General features: G+C 43.4%; 1 protein-coding gene across 1 annotated transcript in view; it reads right to left on the minus strand.

Annotated features, from left to right (window-relative positions):
* LOC133421973 (germ cell-specific gene 1-like protein) overlaps positions 1-18,120 on the minus strand; it is a 34,316-nt gene extending 16,196 nt beyond the window's left edge. The window contains exon 1 of the mRNA XM_061711797.1: positions 17,668-18,120. Within this exon, the coding sequence (XP_061567781.1) occupies positions 17,668-17,965 (298 nt within the window). The 5' untranslated portion in view covers positions 17,966-18,120. The remainder of the gene's footprint in view (positions 1-17,667) is intronic.
* Positions 18,121-18,564: the final 444 nt, after the last annotated feature.

Consider the following 18,564-nt stretch of genomic DNA (forward strand, 5'->3'; position numbering starts at 1 on the left):
TCCTGTTTTATGACTACGCTGTTTCCTCAAGTTGCAGGGTCAACTCCTGTTTTATGACTAGGCTGTTTCCTCTAGTTGCAGGGTCAACTCCTGTTTTATGACTAGGCTGTTTTCTCTAGTTACAGGGTCAACTCCTGTTTTATGACTAGGCTGTGTCCTCTAGTTGCAGGGCCAACTCCTGTTTTATGACTAGGCTGTTTTCTCTAGTTGCAGGGTTATCTCCTGTTTTATAACTAGGCTGTTTCCTCTAGTTGCAGGGTCAACTCCTATTTTATGACTAGGCTGTTTTCTCTAGTTTCAGGGTCAGCTCCTGTTTTATGACTAGGCTGTTTTCTCTAGTTACAGGGTCAACTCCTGTTTTATGACTAGGCTGTTTCCTCTAGTTGCAGGGCCAACTCCTGTTTTATGACTAGGCTGTTTTCTTTAGTTACAGGGTCAACTCCTGTTTTATGACTAGGCTGTTTTCTTTAGTTGCAGGGTCAACTCCTGTTTTATGACTAGGCTATTTTCTCTAGTTGCAGGGTCAACTCCTGTTTTATGACTAGGCTGTTTCCTCTAGTTGCAGGGTCAACTCCTGTTTTATGACTAGGCTGTTTCCTCTAGTTGCAGGGTCAACTCCTGTTTTATGACTAGGCTGTTTCCTCTAGTCGCAGGGTCAACTCCTGTTTTATGACTACGCTGTTTCCTCAAGTTGCAGGGTCAACTCCTGTTTTATGACTAGGCTGTTTCCTCTAGTTGCAGGGTCAACTCCTGTTTTATGACTAGGCTGTTTCCTCTAGTTGCAGGGTCAACTCCTGTTTTATGACTAGGCTGTTTTCTCTAGTTACAGGGTCAACTCCTGTTTTATGACTAGGCTGTGTCCTCTAGTTGCAGGGCCAACTCCTGTTTTATGACTAGGCTGTTTTCTCTAGTTGCAGGGTTATCTCCTGTTTTATAACTAGGCTGTTTCCTCTAGTTGCAGGGTCAACTCCTATTTTATGACTAGGCTGTTTTCTCTAGTTTCAGGGTCAGCTCCTGTTTTATGACTAGGCTGTTTTCTCTAGTTACAGGGTCAACTCCTGTTTTATGACTAGGCTGTTTCCTCTAGTTGCAGGGCCAACTCCTGTTTTATGACTAGGCTGTTTTCTTTAGTTACAGGGTCAACTCCTGTTTTATGACTAGGCTGTTTTCTTTAGTTGCAGGGTCAACTCCTGTTTTATGACTAGGCTGTTTTCTCTAGTTGCAGGGTCAACTCCTGTTTTATGACTAGGCTGTTTCCTCTAGTTGCAGGGTCAACTCCTGTTTTATGACTAGGTTGTTTCCTCTAGTTGCAGGGTCAACTCCTGTTTTATGACTAGGCTGTTTTCTCTAGTTACATGGTCAACTCCTGTTTTATGACTAGGCTGTTTTCTCAAGTTGCGGGGTCAACTCCTGTTTTATGACTAGGCTGTTTTCTCTAGTTTCAGAGTCAACTCCTGTTTTATGACTAGGCTGTTTCCTCTAGTTGCAGAGTCAACTCCTGTTTTATGATTAGGCTGTTTTCTCTAGTCGCAGGGTCAACTCCTGTTTTATGACTACGCTGTTTCCTCAAGTTGCAGGGTCAACTCCTGTTTTATGACTAGGCTGTTTCCTCTAGTTGCAGGGTCAACTCCTGTTTTATGACTAGGCTGTTTCCTCTAGTTGCAGGGTCAACTCCTGTTTTATGACTAGGCTGTTTTCTCTAGTTGCAGGGTCAATTCGTGTTTTATGACTAGGCTGTTTTCTTTAGTTACAGGGTCAACTCCTGTTTTATGACTAGGCTGTTTTCGCTAGTTGCAGGGTCAACTCCTGTTTTATGACTAGGCTGTTTTCTCTAGTTTCAGAGTCAACTCCTGTTTTATGACTAGGCTGTTTCCTCTAGTTGCAGAGTCAACTCCTGTTTTATGATTAGGCTGTTTTCTCTAGTCGCAGGGTCAACTCCTGTTTCATGACTACGCTGTTTCCTCAAGTTGCAGGGTCAACTCCTGTTTTATGACTAGGCTGTTTTCTCTAGTCGCAGGGTCAACTCCTGTTTTATGACTAGGCTGTTTCCTCTAGTTGCAGGGTCAACTCCTGTTTTATGACTAGGCTGTTTTCTCTAGTTGCAGGGTCAATTCGTGTTTTATGACTAGGCTGTTTTCTTTAGTTACAGGGTCAACTCCTGTTTTATGACTAGGCTGTTTTCGCTAGTTGCAGGGTCAACTCCTGTTTTATGACTAGGCTGTTTTCTTTAGTTACAGGGTCAACTCCTGTTTTATGACTAGGCTGTTTCCTCTAGTTGCAGGGTCAACTCCTGTTTTGTGACTAGGCTGTTTTCTCTAGTCGCAGGGTCAACTTCTGTTTTATGACTAGGCTGTTTCCTCTAGTTGCAGAGTAAACTCCTGTTTTATGATTAGGCTGTTTTCTCTAGTCGCAGGGTCAACTCCTGTTTTATGACTAGGCTGTTTCCTCTAGTTGCAGGGTCAACTCCTGTTTTATGACTAGACTGTTTTCTCTAGTTGCAGGGTCAACTCCTGTTTTATGACTAGACTGTTTTCTCTAGTTACAGGGTCAACTCCTGTTTTATGACTAAGCTGTTTTCTCTAGTTGCAGGGTCAACTCCTGTTTTATGACTAGGCTGTTTCCTCTAGTTGCAGAGTCAACTCCTGTTTTATGATTAGGCTGTTTTCTCTAGTCGCAGGGTCAACTCCTGTTTTATGACTACGCTGTTTCCTCTAGTTGCAGGGTCAACTCCTGTTTTATGACTAGGCTGTTTCCTCTAGTTGCAGAGTCAACTCCTGTTTTATGATTAGGCTGTTTTCTCTAGTCGCAGGGTCAACTCCTGTTTTATGACTACGCTGTTTCCTCAAGTTGCAGGGTCAACTCCTGTTTTATGACTAGGCTGTTTCCTCTAGTTGCAGAGTAAACTCCTGTTTTATGATTAGGCTGTTTTCTCTAGTCGCAGGGTCAACTCCTGTTTTATGACTAGGCTGTTTCCTCTAGTCGCAGGGTCAACTCCTGTTTTATGACTACGCTGTTTCCTCTAGTTGCAGGGTCAACTCCTGTTTTATGACTAGGCTGTTTCCTCTAGTTGCAGAGTCAACTCCTGTTTTATGATTAGGCTGTTTTCTCTAGTCGCAGGGTCAACTCCTGTTTTATGACTACGCTGTTTCCTCCAGTTGCAGGGTCAACTCCTGTTTTATGACTAGGCTGTTTTCTCTAGTTGCAGGGTTATCTCCTGTTTTATGACTAGGCTGTTTCCTCTAGTTGCAGGGTCAACTCCTATTTTATGACTAGGCTGTTTTCTCTAGTTTCAGGGTCAGCTCCTGTTTTATGACTAGGCTGTTTTCTCTAGTTACAGGGTCAACTCCTGTTTTATGACTAGGCTGTTTCCTCTAGTTGCAGGGCCAACTCCTGTTTTATGACTAGGCTGTTTTCTTTAGTTACAGGGTCAACTCCTGTTTTATGACTAGGCTGTTTTCTTTAGTTGCAGGGTCAACTCCTGTTTTATGACTAGGCTGTTTTCTCTAGTTGCAGGGTCAACTCCTGTTTTATGACTAGGCTGTTTCCTCTTGTTGCAGGGTCAACTCCTGTTTTATGACTAGGTTGTTTCCTCTAGTTGCAGGGTCAACTCCTGTTTTATGACTAGGCTGTTTTCTCTAGTTACAGGGTCAACTCCTGTTTTATGACTAGGCTGTTTTCTCAAGTTGCGGGGTCAACTCCTGTTTTATGACTAGGCTGTTTTCTCTAGTTTCAGAGTCAACTCCTGTTTTATGACTAGGCTGTTTCCTCTAGTTGCAGAGTCAACTCCTGTTTTATGATTAGGCTGTTTTCTCTAGTCGCAGGGTCAACTCCTGTTTTATGACTACGCTGTTTCCTCAAGTTGCAGGGTCAACTCCTGTTTTATGACTAGGCTGTTTCCTCTAGTTGCAGGGTCAACTCCTGTTTTATGACTAGGCTGTTTCCTCTAGTTGCAGGGTCAACTCCTGTTTTATGACTAGGCTGTTTTCTCTAGTTGCAGGGTCAATTCGTGTTTTATGACTAGGCTGTTTTCTTTAGTTACAGGGTCAACTCCTGTTTTATGACTAGGCTGTTTTCGCTAGTTGCAGGGTCAACTCCTGTTTTATGACTAGGCTGTTTTCTTTAGTTACAGGGTCAACTCCTGTTTTATGACTAGGCTGTTTCCTCTAGTTGCAGGGTCAACTCCTGTTTTGTGACTAGGCTGTTTTCTCTAGTCGCAGGGTCAACTTCTGTTTTATGACTAGGCTGTTTCCTCTAGTTGCAGAGTAAACTCCTGTTTTATGATTAGGCTGTTTTCTCTAGTCGCAGGGTCAACTCCTGTTTTATGACTAGGCTGTTTCCTCTAGTTGCAGGGTCAACTCCTGTTTTATGACTAGACTGTTTTCTCTAGTTACAGGGTCAACTCCTGTTTTATGACTAAGCTGTTTTCTCTAGTTGCAGGGTCAACTCCTGTTTTATGACTAGACTGTTTTCTCTAGTTACAGGGTCAACTCCTGTTTTATGACTAAGCTGTTTTCTCTAGTTGCAGGGTCAACTCCTGTTTTATGACTAGGCTGTTTCCTCTAGTTGCAGAGTCAACTCCTGTTTTATGATTAGGCTGTTTTCTCTAGTCGCAGGGTCAACTCCTGTTTTATGACTACGCTGTTTCCTCTAGTTGCAGGGTCAACTCCTGTTTTATGACTAGGCTGTTTCCTCTAGTTGCAGAGTCAACTCCTGTTTTATGATTAGGCTGTTTTCTCTAGTCGCAGGGTCAACTCCTGTTTTATGACTAGGCTGTTTCCTCTAGTCGCAGGGTCAACTCCTGTTTTATGACTACGCTGTTTCCTCTAGTTGCAGAGTCAACTCCTGTTTTATGATTAGGCTGTTTTCTCTAGTCGCAGGGTCAACTCCTGTTTTATGACTACGCTGTTTCCTCAAGTTGCAGGGTCAACTCCTGTTTTATGACTAGGCTGTTTCCTCTAGTTGCAGAGTAAACTCCTGTTTTATGATTAGGCTGTTTTCTCTAGTCGCAGGGTCAACTCCTGTTTTATGACTAGGCTGTTTCCTCTAGCTGCAGGGTGAACTCCTGTTTTATGACTAGGCTGTTTTCTCTAGTTACAGGGTCAACTCCTGTTTTATGACTAAGCTGTTTTCTCTAGTTGCAGGGTCAACTCCTGTTTTATGACTAGGTTGTTTCCTCTAGTTGCAGGGTCAACTCCTGTTTTATGACTAGGCTGTTTTCTCTAGTTTCAGAGTCAACTCCTGTTTTATGACTAGGCTGTTTCCTCTAGTTGCAGGGTCAACTCCTGTTTTATGACTAGGCTGTTTCCTCTAGTTGCAGGGTCAACTCCTGTTTTATGATTAGGCTGTTTTCTCTAGTCGCAGGGTCAACTCCTGTTTTATGACTACGCTGTTTCCTCTAGTTGCAGGGTCAACTCCTGTTTTATGACTAGGCTGTTTCCTCTAGTTGCAGGGTCAACTCCTGTTTTATGACTAGGCTGTTTCCTCTAGTTGCAGGGTCAACTCCTGTTTTATGACTAGGCTGTTTCTCTAGTTTCAGGGTCAACTCCTGTTTTATGACTAGGCTGTTTCCTCTAGTTGCAGGGTCAACTCCTGTTTTATGACTAGGCTGTTTTCTCTAGTTTCAGGGTCAACTCCTGTTTTATGACTAGGCTGTTTCCTCTAGTTCCAACTCATGTTTTATGACTAGGCTGTTTCCTCTAGTTGCAGGGTCAACTCCTGTTTTATGACTAGGCTGTTTCTCTAGTTTCAGGGTCAACTCCTGTTTTATGACTACGCTGTTTCCTCTAGTTGCAGGGTCAACTCCTGTTTTATGACTACGCTGTTTCCTCTAGTTGCAGGGTCAACTCCTGTTTTATGACTAGGCTGTTTCTCTAGTTTCAGGGTCAACTCCTGTTTTATGACTAGGATGTTTTCTCTAGTTGCAGGGTCAATTTGTGTTTTATGACTAGGCTGTTTTCTTTAGTTACAGGGTCAACTCCTGTTTTATGACTAGGCTGTTTCCTCTAGTTGCAGGGTCAACTCCTGTTTTATGACTAGGCTGTTTCCTCTAGTCGCAGGGTCAACTCCTGTTTTATGACTAGGCTGTTTCCTCTAGTCGCAGGGTCAACTCCTGTTTTATGACTAGGCTGTTTCCTCTAGTTGCAGGGTCAACTCCTGTTTTATGACTAGGCTGTTTCCTCTAGTCGCAGGGTCAACTCCTGTTTTATGACTAGGCTGTTTCCTCTAGTTGCAGGGTCAACTCCTGTTTTATGACTAGGCTGTTTCCTCTAGTTACAGGGCCAACTCCTGTTTTATGACTAGACTGTTTCCTCTAGTTGCAGGGCCAACTCCTGTTTTATGACTAGGCTGTTTTCTTTAGTTACAGGGTCAACTCCTGTTTTATGACTAGGCTGTTTTCTTTAGTTGCAGGGTCAACTCCTGTTTTATGACTAGGCTGTTTTCTCTAGTTGCAGGGTCAACTCCTGTTTTATGACTAGGTTGTTTCCTCTAGTTGCAGGGTCAACTCCTGTTTTATGACTAGGCTGTTTCCTCTAGTTGCAGGGTCAACTCCTGTTTTATGACTAGGCTGTTTCCTCTAGTTGCAGGGTCAACTCCTGTTTCATGACTAGGCTGTTTCCTCTAGTTGCAGGGTCAACTCCTGTTTTATGACTAGGCTGTTTCCTCTAGTTGCAGGGTCAACTCCTGTTTTATGACTAGGCTGTTTTCTTTAGTTGCAGGGTCAACTCCTGTTTTATGACTAGGCTGTTTCCTCTAGTTGCAGGGTCAACTCCTGTTTTATGACTAGGCTGTTTTCTCTAGTTGCAGGGTCAACTCCTGTTTTATGACTAGGCTGTTTTCTCTAGTTGCAGGGTCAACTCTTGTTTTATGACTAGGCTGTTTTCTCTAGTTTCAGGGTCAACTCCTATTTTATGACTAGGCTGTTTTCTTTAGTTGCAGGGTCAACTCCTGTTTTATGACTAGGCTGTTTTCTCTAGTTACAGGGTCAACTCCTGTTTTATGACTTGGCTGTTTTCTCTAGTTGCAGGGTCAACTCCTGTTTTATGACTAGGCTGATTCCTCTAGTTGCAGGGTCATTGTGACCGGCTAGCAGGCGGTTGTTTGGCTGAATTAAACCAAACTACCAACTTTTTAACCTAGTGCACATCTCTTTAACTGTCCTGTCGCTAACGCACCGTCCTGATTAACAAAAACAGATAAATTAACTCATCCCAGGCAGTTACTTGTTTCTGGGGTTGAGAGAGAGCAAGTGGGAGAAAAATCACGAGACGAAAGTCGAAAGGTGAGCAGCTCGGCGTCTGATTAGGACATGAATTTAAAATGTAATTAGTGAGTGAGTCCCGACTACAGTTCCATCAGTCGTATTATCATCACAGTCGTCCAATTATCCACAAACAGAGGAGAAAAACACCCAGATATCACTTATCCGGGGCACCAGGTTGTTACTAATCAGATCTTTGCCGTGACTTTTGTTGTATTTTGAGTTTCCATCAACAACTTCCACAGCGGTTCATCACAACTCCTCCTTCAGCTGCCGGTTAATCACCGACCCGACGCCGTTTGGAGGTTAATTGCGGCTCTAATGAGGATAAATGGTTTAATTGCGGCTCTAATGAGTATAAATGGTTTCATGAAACGAGGTTCCTGTTCAGTTCAGTCTCAGTTCTGGATCATCCAACTGTTGTGAAGGTGCCGGGCTGAGACTGGAATTGAAGTATTTGGTTATTTTAGCCATCAGATATTAAAATTACTAAAAATCAAATAAAAAATCAAATGAAAAACATATCACAATTTAAAAAAAGATAAAGAGAAACATTTTATTCAAAATACAGATGCGAATAAACATGTAGATATGTACATGTATTAAGTACATATTATATGTAGATATATAGATGTATATTATGGATATAAATAAGTTATATGTAGGTATATATATGGATTTATTGAGTTGTAGTATACGTACAGTATTTAGGGCCCGAGCACCTTCAGTTCGAAGGCCCTATTGTATTTGCAGGAATTTTTATTATTAGGGCCCGAGCACCTTCAGTGCGAAGGCCCTATTGTATCTGTAGGAATTATTAGGGCCCGAGCACTTGCAGTGCGAAGGCCCTATTGTATTTGCAGGAATTTTTATTATTAGGGCCCGAGCACCTTCAGTGCGAAGGCCCTATTGTATCTGTAGGAATTCTTCGCGTTATTATTTTTCTGACGAAAGGAGGGCCTTTTTGCCCCCCTAAACGTGCCCAAAAAGTCACCAAATTTTGCACGCAAACCAGGCCTGGCGAAAAATTTGATATTTTATGGTTTGCATTAATGGGCGTGGCAAAATGGCTCAACAGCGCCCCCCGGAAAACTTTGTGCCTCAAGCCCCACAATACGGTTTGACGTACATGCACGAAAATCGCTACACACCTGTATCATGGCACAACTTAAAGAAAAGTCTCTTGGAGTCATGCCCGAAACCGAACAGGATGTCGGCCATTTTGAATTAATCGTGTCATTTTGGTGAAATTCATGCCATTCCTTCGGCAGTTAATACGGCCCGAACCGTAACGTGCCCCCAAGTGTGTTATACATCAAAATGTGAGTCTCCATCCTCCGACACCACGCATTACTTTTCTCTTTCAAAAGCGTTACCGTGGCGATGCTAGACGCCAAAAAGCGCACCCACCCTTCTTCTGATTGGTTCAGGCAGAAAAAACTTTGCGCCTCAAGCCCCATAATACGGTTTGACGTACATGAACAAAAATCGGTACACACCTGTATCATGTCGCAACTTAAAGAAAAGTCTCTTGGCGCCATGGCCAAAACCGAACAGGAAGTCGGCCATTTTGAACATTCTGAATTAATCACGTTATTTTGGAGCAATACACACCATTCCTTCGAGAATTAATATGGCCCGAACCGTAACGTGCACCCAGGTGTGTTATACATCAAAATATGCGTCTCCATCCTGCGACTACGCGCATTACTTTTCTCTTTCAAAAGTGTTACCGTGGCAACGCTAGACGCCAAAAAGCGCGACCCCCCTTCATCTGATTGGTCCATATTTGATAGTTCCCCAAAAGGCGCCAAATTTGGCATGCAAGCCAGGCCTGGCGATAAATTTGATATTTCTTGGTTTGCATTAATGGGCGTGGCGAAATGGCTCAACAGCGCCCCCCGGAAAACTTTGTGCCTCAAGCCCCACAATACGGTTTGATGTACATGCACGAAAATCGGTACACACCTGTATCATGTCCCAACTTAAAGAAAAGTCTCTTGGCGCCATGGCCCAAACCCAACAGGAAGTCGGCCATTTTAAATTAATTGTGTAATTTTGGCGCAATTTATGCCATTCCTTGGCAATTAATACCGCCCAAACCGTAACGTGCACCCTGGTGTGTTATACATCAAAATGTGAGTCTCCATCCTCCGACTACACGCATTACTTTTCTCTTTCAAAAGTGTTACCGTGGCGACGCTAGACGCCAAAAAGCGCGCCCCCCTTCATCTGATTGGTTCATATTTGATAGTTCTCCAAAAGTCATCAAATTTTGCATGCAAGCCAGGCCTGGCAATAAATTTGATATTTCATGGTTTGCATTAATGGGCGTGGCCTAATGGCTCAACAGCGCCCCCTAGAATACTTTTCTCTGCCATAACTTTTGAATGGTTTGACATAAAGAGTCGTGGGTGGTGTCATGGGACTCGGTATTGAGTCCTTGACCATAATTAGTGAAAATTAGCCCCGCCCCTTCTTCTGATTGGTTGTCCCTATTTCCTGCTATAACTTTTGAATGGTTTGACATAGAGAGTCGTGGGTGGTGTCATTTCTGATATGCTTATGGGGGGCGGTGGCCGTGAGTGCGAGGGCCCGTTCATCGCTGCTTGCAGCTTTAATTATTATTATTAGGGCCCGAGCACTTGCAGTGCGAAGGCCCTATTGTATTTGCAGGAATTCTTTGTATTATTTTTTTTTTTATTATTATTTTTCTGACAAAAGGAAGGCCTTTTTGCCCCCCTAAACATGCCCAAAAAGTCACCAAATTTTGCATGCAAGTCAGGCCTGGCGAAAAATTTGATATTTCATGGTTTGCATTAATGGGCGTGGCAAAACGGCTCAACAGCGCCCCCCGGAAAACTTTGTGCCTCAAGCCCCATGATACGATTTGACGTACATGCACGAAAATCGGTACACACCTGTATCATGGCACAACTTAAAGAAAAGTCTCTTGGCGTCATGCCCGAAACCGAACAGGATGTCGGCCATTTTGAATTAGTCATGTCATTTTGGCGCAATTTATGCCATTCCTTCGGCAGTTAATACGGCCCGAACCTTAACGTGCACCCAGGTGTGTTATACATCAAAATGTGCGTCTCCATCTTGCGACTACACGCATTACTTTTCTCTTTCAAAAGTGTTACCGTGGCGACGCTAGACGTGAAAAAGCGTGCCTCCCCTTCATCTGATTGGTCCATATTTGATAGTTCTCCAAAAGTCACCATTTTTTGCATGCAAGCCAGACCTGGCGATAAATTTGATATTTCATGGTTTGCATTAATGGGCGTGGCCTAACGGCTCAACAGCGCCCCCTAGAATACTTTTATCTGCCATAACTTTTGAATGGTTTGACATAAAGAGTCGTGGGTGGTGTCATGGGACTCTGTAATGAGTCCTCAAGCTTCGTTGGCCTTAATTAGCCCCGCCCCTTCTTCTGATTGGTTGTCCCTTTTTTCTGCTATAACTTTTCAATGGTTTGACATAGGAAGTCGTGGGTGGTGTCATTTCTGATACTTATGGGGGGCGGTGGCCGTGAGTGCGAGGGCCCGTTCATTGCTGCTTGCAGCTTTAATTATTATTATTATTATTTTTTTCCTGACAAAAGGAAGGCCTTTTTGCCCCCCTAAACATGCCCAAAAACTCACCAAATTTTGCACCCAAGCCAGGCCTGGCGAAAAATTTGATATTTAATGGTTTGCATTAATGGGCGTGGCCTAACGGCTCAACAGCGCCCCCTTGAAAACTTTGTGCCTCAAGCCCCACGATACGGTTTGACGTACATGCACGAAAATCGGTACACACCTGTATCATGTCACAACTTAAAGAAAAGTCTCTTGGCGCCATGCCCGAAACCAAACAGGAAGTCGGCCATTTTGAATTAGTCGTGTCATTTTGGCGAAATTTATGCCATTCCTTCGAAAGTTAATTCAGCCCGAACCGTAACGTGCACCCAGGTGTGTTATACATCAAAATGTGCGTCTCCATCCTGCGACAACACGCATTACTTTTCTCTTTCAAAAGCGTTACCGTGGCGGCGCTAGACGCCAAAAAGCGCGCCCACCCTTCATCTGATTGGTTCGACAGAAAAAACTTTGTGCCTCAAGCCCCATAATACGGTTTGACGTACATGAACAAAAATCGGTACACACCTGTATCATGTCGCAACTAAAAGAAAAGTCTCTTGGCGCCATGGCCGAAACTGAACAGGAAGTCGGCCATTTTGAACATTCTGAATTAATTGCGTAATTTTGGAGCAATATATGCCATTCCTTCGAGAGTTAATTCAGCCCGAACCGTATCGTGAACCCAGATGTGTTATACATCAAAATGTGCGTCTCCATCCTGCGACTACACGCATTACTTTTCTCTTTCAAAAGTGTTACCGTGGCGATGCTAGACGCCAACAAGCGCACCCCCCCTTCATCTGATTGGTCCATATTTGATAGTTCTCCAAAAGTCACCAAATTTTGCATGCAAGCCAGGCCTGGTGATAAATTTGATATTTCATGGTTTGCGTTAATTGGCGTGGCCTAACGGCTCAACAGCGCCCCCCGGAAAACTTTGTGCCTCAAGCCCCACAATACGGTTTGACGTACATGCACGAAAATCGCTACACACCTGTATCATGGCACAACTTAAAGAAAAGCCTCTTGGAGCCATGGCCGAAACCGAACAGGATGTCGGCCATTTTGAATAAATTGTGTCATTTTGGCGAAATTTATGCCATTCCTTCGGCAGTTAATTCAGCCCGAACCGTAACGTGCACCCAGGTGTGTTATACATCAAAATGTGCGTCTACATCCTGCGACACCACGCATTACTTTTCTCTTTCAAAAGTGTTACCGTGGCAACGCTAGACGCCAAAAGGCGCGCCCCCCCTTCATGTGATTGGTCCATATTTGATAGTTCTCCAAAAGTCACCAAATTTTGCATGCAAGCCAGACTTGGCGATAAATGTGATATTTCATGGTTTGCATTAATGGGCGTGGCCTAACGGCTCAACAGCGCCCCCTAGAAAACTTTTCTCTGCCATAACTTTTGAATGGTTTGACATAGAGAGTTGTGGGTGGTGTCATGGGACTCTGTAATGAGTCCTTAAGCTTCGTTGGCCTTAATTAGCCCCGCCCCTTCTTCTGATTGGTTGTCCCGATTTTCTGCTATAACTTTGGAATGATTTAACATAGAGAGTCGTGGGTGGTGTCATGGGACTCTGTAAAGAGTCCTTAAGCTTCGTTGGCCTGAATTAGCCCCGCCCCTTCTTCTGATTGGTTGTCCATATTTTCTGACTTTAACTTTTGAATGGTTTGACATATTTGAAATATGCTGGTAATGTGTCAGCCAACCACAAAAATCTCTGGAATTTTAGTGGAATCATTTATTTTTTGTCCTTGCCCGGTGCAAATGACATAAATAGGGTGCGTGGTTTGGTTGTGAAAAAATAAAAGTAATGTTACGTGAACAATAAATCAAACGCTCCCTTCCATGCAGTGTGTGTGTCTAGGAAGTAAAGACTGGAACATGCTATTCACAAAAGCACAAATAGTGGGGTTTTACTAATATTTAAATCTTACAAATATTTAAAAAATTACGAAAAAACAATTCGGGACTCAGATTATATCGCTATGTTGGTCTCTCCTTAATCAGTCAGTCAGAAAATGGCCAAGCTGATTCGTGGCTTAGGGGTAACGTCGCCGTCTTTCGTGTGAGAGATCCCGGGTTCGATCCCAGCACAATGCAAAGTTTATTGTCAGCAATTTGTGTGTTTTTTTAACATCAAAATGTACGTCTCCATCTTGCGACGACGCGCATTACTTTTCTCATTCAAAAGTGTTACCGTGGCAACACTCGACGCCAAAAAGTGCGCCCCCCTTCATCTGATTGGTCCATATTTGATAGTTCCCCAAAAGTCACCAAATTTTGCATGCAAGCCAGGCCTGGTGATAAATTTGATATTTCATGGTTTGCATTAATGGGCGTGGCCTAACGGCTCAACAGCACCCCCTAGAATACTTTTCTCTGCCATAACTTTTGAATGGTTTGACATAGAGAGTCGTGGGTGGTGTCATGGGACTCTGTAATGAGTCCTTAAGCTTCGTTAGCCTTAATTAGCCCCGCCCCTTCTTCTGATTGGTTGTCCCGATTTTCTGCTATAACTTTGGAATGGTTTGACATAGAGAGTCGTGGCTGGTGTCATCAGATTCTTTATGGAGCCCTTGACCTTCATTGGCCTGAATTAGCCCCGCCCCTTCTTCTGATTGATTGTCCCTTTTTTCTGCTATAACTTTTGAATGGTTTGAAATAGGAAGTCGTGGGTGTTGTCATGGGACTCTGTAATGAGTCCTTAAGCTTCGTTAGCCTTAACTAGCCCCGCCCCTTATTCTGATTGGTTGTCCCGATTTTCTGCTATAACTTTGGAATGGTTTGACATTCGTGGGTGGTGTCATTTCTGATATGCTTATGGGGGGCGGTGGCCGTGAGTGCGAGGGCCCGTTCATTGCTGCTTGCAGCTTTAATTTGTATTTTTTTTTTTTTTATTATTATTTTTCTGACGAAAGGTGGGCCTTTTTGCCCCCCTAAACGTGCCCAAAAAGTCACCAAATTTTGCACCAAGCCAGGCCTGGCGAAAATTTTTATATTTTATGGTTTGCATTAATGGGCGTGGCCTAACGGCTCAACAGCGCCCCCTTGAAAACTTTGTGCCTCAAGCCCCACGATACGGTTTGACGTACATGCACGAAAATCGGTACACACCTGTATCATGACGCAACTTAAAGAAAAGTCTCTTGGCGTCATGCCCGAAACCGAACAGGATGTCGGCCATTTTGAATTAGTCGTGTCATTTTGGCGAAATTTATGCCATTCCTTCGGCAGTTAATTCAGCCCGAACCGTAACGATCCCCCAAGTGTGTTATACATCAAAATGTGCGTCTCCATCCTCCGACACCACGCATTACTTTTCTCTCTCAAAAGCGTTACCGTGGCAAAGCTAGACGCCAAAAAGCGCGCCCACCCTTCATCTGATTGGTCCATATTTGATAGTTCTCCAAAAGTCACCAAATTTTGCATGCTTGCCAGGCCTGGTGATAAATGTGATATTTCATGGTTTGCATTAATAGGCGTGGCCTAACAGCTCAACAGCGCCCCCTAGAAAACTTTTCTCTGCCATAACTTTTGAATGGTTTGACATAAAGAGTCGTGGGTGGTGTCATGGGACTCGGTATAGAGTCCTTGACCATAATTGGTGAAAATTAGCCCCGCCCCTTCTTCTGATTGGTTGTCCCTTTTTTCTGCTATAACTTTTGAATGGTTTGACATAGGAAGTCGTGGGTGGTATCGTTTCTGATATGTTTATGGGGGGCGGTGGCCGTGAGTGCGAGGGCCCGTTCATCGCTGCTTGCAGCTTTAATTATCTATATTTCTCTATTTATATATATTGATTTATAGTTATTTGTATATATGTCGATATTTTATTGTAATTTTTATGTATATAATTGGAGGTAAATATATGATCCAGTGTACATAGCATATCTACTCTTATATAGTTATTCAAGTATATTGTTATACCATTACTGTCTATTATTCTCTATTATATTGTACTATTATAGTAAAGTAATGATAATGTAATACTATACATTATAATAACTTCTATTATTACATACATACATAGTAACAACTAAATGCTGGCGTTTGTTTTGTTTTCTTTTGTTTGCCTTGATTTGTTTGATTTTGACTATATTTATATAAATATAATTGAGTATTATATCACTGTATTGAACAGTTATTAAAGTAGGTATGTGTGTTTTATAAGTAAACTTATTGAAACTCTTGTTATATGTAAGAATGTATATAACGAGGGCCGAAGAACATAACCTCCTATCTGCAAACCTGTCTGACTGGTGTTTTTCACTTTAGATGAAATCAGGTGGTCTGCACCTAATCAGCCTGTCTGTACGTTATTTCCACCCATTTAGGTATCCTTCAAACAAAATAGCAAAGACAGTTTTTTGTGTTTTCCCAAAAAAGTGAAATTTTCAGATAGGAGGTTATGTTCTTCGGCCCTCGATAAGATTCAGGGGTAGGACTGGATAGGTGTTTACTTCAATCCTACTCCATATGAAGTGCTGTACATACATATGTATATACATATATATATATATATATATATATATATATATATATATATATATATATATATATATATATATATATATATATATATATATATATGTATTCTTTTTTGTACTCTTTTTTGCATGTTCAAAATAAAATCTTCAAATCAAATTGTCATGGTTGGTCCTCCAGCCTTCAGTGGTTTTCCACTCCCCTCTCTCCTGCTCACTCCATCTGCCAGCCACGCCCACCTCGTTAGCCACGCCCACCTCGTCACTCACTCCCTTCACCTGGTCTCCCAGCTGCAGCCCCTCAACAATCAGGACAGTATAAAAGCTCCTGGACCTGTTCCCGGCCCCTGCCTGTTCCTGGACCTGTTCCTGGACCCTGCCCGTTCCTGGACCCTGCCTGTTCCTGGACCTGCCTGATCCTTGTTTTGCATTCCTGCCTGCTCTTCGTCCCTGTTGAGGGAAATAAAGCAAAGCAGACAAACTACGACCGTGTGCTGCGTTTGGGTCCAAAACCCCGTAACACAAATCAAATCAATATGGTCCAGTTTCCTGGGGTTTGTTGGGACTCTTCTTAAAATCAAATCCTTTAAGTTCCTTGTTGGATGAGCAGAGCCGTTTCTGATTAATGCCGGTTATTTCTGATTAATGCGGGTTATTTCTGATTAATGCGGGTTATTTCTGATTAATGCCGGTTATTTCTGATTAATGCGGGTTATTTCTGATTAATGCCGGTTATTTCTGATTAATGCCGGTTATTTCTGATTGATGCCGGTTATTCCTGATTAATGCGGGTCAGTTGTGATTAATGCCGGTTAAAAGCTTCAGGCTGAGCTTCTTATGACTCTGGCTGCTCGTCCTGCCAAGTTTACTGTGATGTAACTGGCCTGGCGTTTAACCTCTAACCGCCTGCTGGCCTCTTATCTGCTGGGCGGCAGGATGAGTGATGAACGAGTGATGAAAGAGTGATGAACGAGGGATGAAGGAGGGATGAACCGCCGGAGGTTCTGGAGGTCGAGGCCAGAGGAGAGTCAGACGGAGTGATTTATGTTCGAGACTCAGACGAGCTGAAGAAGCCGTGAAGTTTTACAGAAAACACTTGAAAAAAGAGAAAAGAAGTCAAACTTAAAAGGAACAGATGTTTAAAAAATCAAAATTCAGGATACTGGATAGAGAAGCCAAAGAATCCGTCCGTCCATCCTTTTTTTTTAATTATTGCATTAATTGAAATGTGATTTCTTAGGAAAAAGGGACAGATAAAATCAGCTTAGTCTTTCTGTTCCTTTCATTCAGGAGATTTGTTGTAATTATACTGAACTGTTTAGTTTTTCTTTTAATGAATAAATCCGGGTTCCAGAGTTTCACCGACGTTAATTACCTGCATGAGGCTCCAGTTCAGAACATTAAACCTCAATCTAACTAATAAACCTGCGCCGCACCATTAAGCGCTTTATTAACATATGTTCCTCTCTTTTACACCCACATCAGCCCGACTCACGTCACCGCTGGAGAAACATCTTACATTCAGTTTTCACTTAAATGAAGCTTAAAAAGTTACGGAATAGTATTAGGGCCATGCAGGAGAAAGATAATATTTTAATGGAGGAAAATATTTTTTTATTGTGCACTTTGAGAAAAAAGTTGAAAGGTCGAGAAAAAAGTCGAAATGTTAAGATTAATGTTGAAATACAATTTCGAGAAAAAAGTCGAAATTTCGTGAATAAAGTCAAAATGTTTAGACTTTTTTCTTGAAATTGTACTTCAACTTTTTTCTCAACATTTCGACTTTATTCACAAAATTTAGACTTTTTTCTCGACATTTCGACTATTGACGAAATTTAGACTTTTTTCTCGAAATTTTTACTTTTTTCTCAACATTTCAACATTAATCTCGACATTTCGACTTTTTTCCTCAACATTTCAACTTTTTTCTCGACATTTCGACTTTATTCACAAAATTTTTACTTTTTTCTCGACATTTTGAATTTTTTCTCGACAGTTAAACTTTATTCACAAAATTTTTACTTTTCTCAACATTTCGAGTTTATTGACGACATTTCGACTTTTTTCTTGACATTTCGACTTTTTTTTTCAAAATTTCGACTTTTTTCTCGAAATTGTACTTCAACATTATTTTCGAAATTTTGACTTTTTCTCAACATTTTGCCTTTTTTCTCGAAATTGTATTTCAACATTAATCTCGACATTTCGACTTTTTTCTTGACCTTTTTTAACCCACCTGCCCCCCGGCCCCCGGGCCCCCCGGGCCCCCCTGTCCCCCTCACCCACCTCCGTCCAGCACGTCCTCCTCGCAGGAGGCCCAGACTCCGGTGTGGAAGCGGCGGAACAGGAAGCGGTCGTCCCCGGTCTCCCAGCTGTAATGCACCGCGCTGTCCGTCTCGTTCCCGCTCCCGTTCCCGCCGTAGTCGATGCAGTCGCGGCGGCGCGCGGGCCCGCAGCGCGGCTTGGGAACGCGCTGCGTTCCCACGCACCAGTAGGTGGTGCAGAGGGCGGTGCAGGAGAAAAGCAGCGCCAGCAGGTTCAGGAACACCGACAGCAGCGCGCGGCGCCGGCGCGGCGTCTTCATGCTGTCCCGGGGGGGGCATGCGCGGCCCCGAGGGGCCGGGGCTCGAGGTCAGGTGTGGGGGGTCCCGGGTCCGGGGTCAGGGGTGCAGGGGCCGCACGGGGCGCATGGCGCGGCCGTTACGCACGGAGGAATTACGCACCGCGGCTCCTCCGCGGCTCCTCCGCCGCTCCGCGGGAGATCAGATGATAAAAACCTTCCTCCAGCTGCACCAGGAGGGACGTGACTCCTCCCGGACCTCCGGAGGATCAGCTGCTGCTCCGCGGGCTGCAGGACCGACAGTGAGGAGGAGGAGGAGGAGAGAATCCCTCCATCTCTCTCTCTCCGCGGCGGCTCCTGCGTCATCAGCGTGACGGGAATAATGAGGCGCATCAGCCCAGGATTCCCACGGAGGAGTGATGCATTCACCTGAGAAATAAATATCTGCTCTGTTTTTAGAAATGAACGAGATAATTATCTCAGAATTCCGAAAAAAGTTTTAATAAAAAAAATTATCTAAAAAAAAAAGAAAAGAAAAAGTCTCTGCGCTCCAGAGAGAGGGTTCAAATGTTCCTTCCATTATCGTGAAGAGGCTGGTAACGGGTCTACCAGGCAGCACAGAG

The sequence above is a fragment of the Cololabis saira genome, chromosome 21 (assembly GCF_033807715.1).
Source record: "Cololabis saira isolate AMF1-May2022 chromosome 21, fColSai1.1, whole genome shotgun sequence".
In the NCBI taxonomy this organism is placed as follows: domain Eukaryota; kingdom Metazoa; phylum Chordata; class Actinopteri; order Beloniformes; family Belonidae; genus Cololabis; species Cololabis saira.